Here is a 2,822-nt window from a genome sequence, read left to right as displayed (position 1 = left end):
TAAAATATCATTTATAGGAAGCTAAGTATTTTAAGGATAAAATACATTGAGGGGTAGAGTAGTAAATTTGTCCCTACTCGATGTAAATCATCTATAGAGGATCTTTGATTATTTAGATTATAACAGTAGATAATTATAGTGTGTCTATATTTGGAACATATAGAGCATTCCATGCAATAAGGAGTGCAATTTCAAATCTATAGTGGAGTCAGGAGGAATTCATAAGATAGAAAATTTAATCGGTAAATTCTAGAACTACTTATTGGGAGCTTGATCATATAGGTCCATGGTCCCCGCACTAGTTGAGATAATATTAGCTTTTAGACTCATTTAATTAGTTTTAATTAACCAATTCGAATTCTAAACTAGACTATGTATTGTTTATAAATTTTCACTAAGCAATGGCTTAATTGAGAAGAAAGAAGAATTTAGGGTTATTTGTTAATTAAGAAACTTTGTAAGGTCTAATTAATAAATAAGTTAAATGAGAATTTTATTTGATAATTAATTATTAAATAAATAGATTTAAAATTTATAGGATTGAAATTAAAATATAGTATTTGTAAAAGAAAAGATAAGCTCTTAAATAAATGGCAAAATTGAAACGTGTGGGGCCCACATATATGGTCAGCCACTGAAGGTCAATTTAAGCCATTATTTTATCTTCTATTTATTCTATATAATTTAAATCCTAACCCTATAAGGAATCTTATAAATAGAAAGAGATGGCTCTTATTTCCATATCCTAGTTTTCTACTTTATTAGGCAACTGAAAAAATAAAGAGCCTCTCTATAGGATTTGAATTCCTCTCTCTTCTCTCTTCATAATTTGGTGCCCTATAGTGAGTGAGTGCCTTACTCACACAATTCAAGTCAATACTCAATCATAGTGTGGAAGATTGTGAAGAATTTCATCACCTAAGAAGATCTAGGTTCAGATCTTGGTAATACTCTGCGATAGAAAGGAACAAGGGTTAGAGATATGAACGGAATGATCCATTATATTATGTTGCCATCAATGTAAGATTTTCTACAACTTTATATGTGTTTATTTCATTGTTTTAGAAAATTCATATTTAGGATGTTAGATTATAGATTATAATTAACATACATGTTAATAAATCTAGATCTTGGTAAAATAAGATCCAATAGTATCAAGATTTGAAACCCTATTATTGTTGGTGGTGCGATATAAAGAGGGATGTGGTAGATTATGTGTCAAAATGTTTTACTTTTCAACAAATCAAGACTGATCAATAGAAATGGGCAGGGTTACTATAGCCTCGAACACTTCCCGAGTGGAAATGGGAAGATGTTGCCATAGATTTTGTGGTCAGATTGCCTAGGACCACTGAAATGTATAATTCAGTTTGAGTAACTGTGGATCGTTTCACAAACTTAGCATAATTTTTGCCAGTGAAAACCACATTTACAGTGGATTAGAATATTGAGTTGTATGTTAAGGAGATAGTGCATCTCCATGGAGCTACGAAATCCATAGTCTTACATAGAGATTCGAAATTTACTTCCAAATTTTGGCAGAGTCTCCAGAAGGACATGGATACAAAGTTGAAGTTTAGTATATCTTTTCAACCCTAGACAGATGGTCAGTCCGAAAGGAAAATTCAAATTCTAGAGGACATGTTACAAGCGTGAGTGTTAAATTTTTAAGGTTCGTACCTACCATTGATAGAATATTCTTATAAAAACACCTATCAGAGTACAATAGGGATGGCTCCTTATGAGTTGTTGTATGATAGGAAGTGCTAATATTCGATTCACTGGGATAAAACTAGAGAAAGAAAGTATTTGGGTCCTGAGTTAGTTCAAAAGACCAATGATGCCAAAAAGATCAAGGCACGGATGTTTACTTCCAAAAGTAGGCAAAAGAGTTATGCTGTTCCTAAGCGCCGAGACATAGAGTTTTTGAGAGGAGAAAGTGTCTTCCTATGGATTTCACCAATGAAGGGTGTAAAATGCTTCAAAAAGAGGGGCAAGTTAAGTCTCAGGTTCATAGGGCCATTTAATATACTCGAGAAGGTTGGACAAGTAGCGTATCTGCTAGCTTTACCTCCTGCATTTTCGATAGTTCACAATTTTTTTCATGTGTCAATGCTGAGGAAGTATGTGTCTGATTCAACTCATGTCTTGAGTTATGATGCCCTAGAGTTGGCACCAGATCTATCCTATGATGAACAACCAGTTCAGATCCTCAATAAGAAGGATAAAGTTCCACAGAACAATACTATATCCTTAGTCAAGGTACTCTGGAAGAACACCAACGTAGAAGAGGCTACCCTGAGAGTTAGAGTCTAAAATGAGGACTCAATATTCATAGTCATTCAGGTTAGATTTTGGGAACAAAATCCTTCTAACGAGTGGATAATTGTAAGGATTGTTATACTTAGATATGGAATTAGTACGACACTTAGAACTAATTACTCTAATTATGTGATTATTTATGTATTTTATGCTTTATAGAACCTATTTTCATGAAAATATGTGTTATGTTTATTATTTCTCAATTCTAGAGATCTTATTGAATTATAGGTGTGATATGAATGCTATATGTGAATTTTCATATTTCCACATTTTTAGGCTCGGTAATACTGAAAATGGGTCTGATTGTAATTTTAGTCACATGGATTCAAATTTGTATTAGAATATCAAGGTTTAACAAAATAACAGAATTGGACTATTTTACCCCTAGGATTACGAGATAACTTAGCAGGGAAGTAAGGGCATTTTAATCTTTTTGACCTAAGTGATTAGTCAATATTTTTGGAAGGGTTATGTGGCTATGGCTCATCCTTTTGAGGATG

The 2,822-nt window shown here is 32.8% G+C and overlaps 1 protein-coding gene across 1 annotated transcript; it reads left to right on the top strand.

Annotated features, from left to right (window-relative positions):
* Window positions 1-1,863: 1,863 nt before the first annotated feature.
* On the top strand, window positions 1,864-2,316 carry LOC115696533 (uncharacterized). The gene has a single exon (XM_030623429.1). The coding sequence runs from the start codon at window positions 1,864-1,866 to the stop codon at window positions 2,314-2,316; it is 453 nt and encodes a 150-aa protein (XP_030479289.1).
* The last annotated feature ends 506 nt before the right edge of the window (window positions 2,317-2,822 follow it).

The sequence above is a fragment of the Cannabis sativa genome, chromosome 7 (genome assembly GCF_029168945.1).
Source record: "Cannabis sativa cultivar Pink pepper isolate KNU-18-1 chromosome 7, ASM2916894v1, whole genome shotgun sequence".
NCBI classification, from domain to species: Eukaryota; Viridiplantae; Streptophyta; class Magnoliopsida; order Rosales; family Cannabaceae; genus Cannabis; species Cannabis sativa.
The sequence above is the reverse complement of the archived record's forward strand: the minus strand, read 5'-3'. Positions and strand labels throughout refer to the sequence as shown.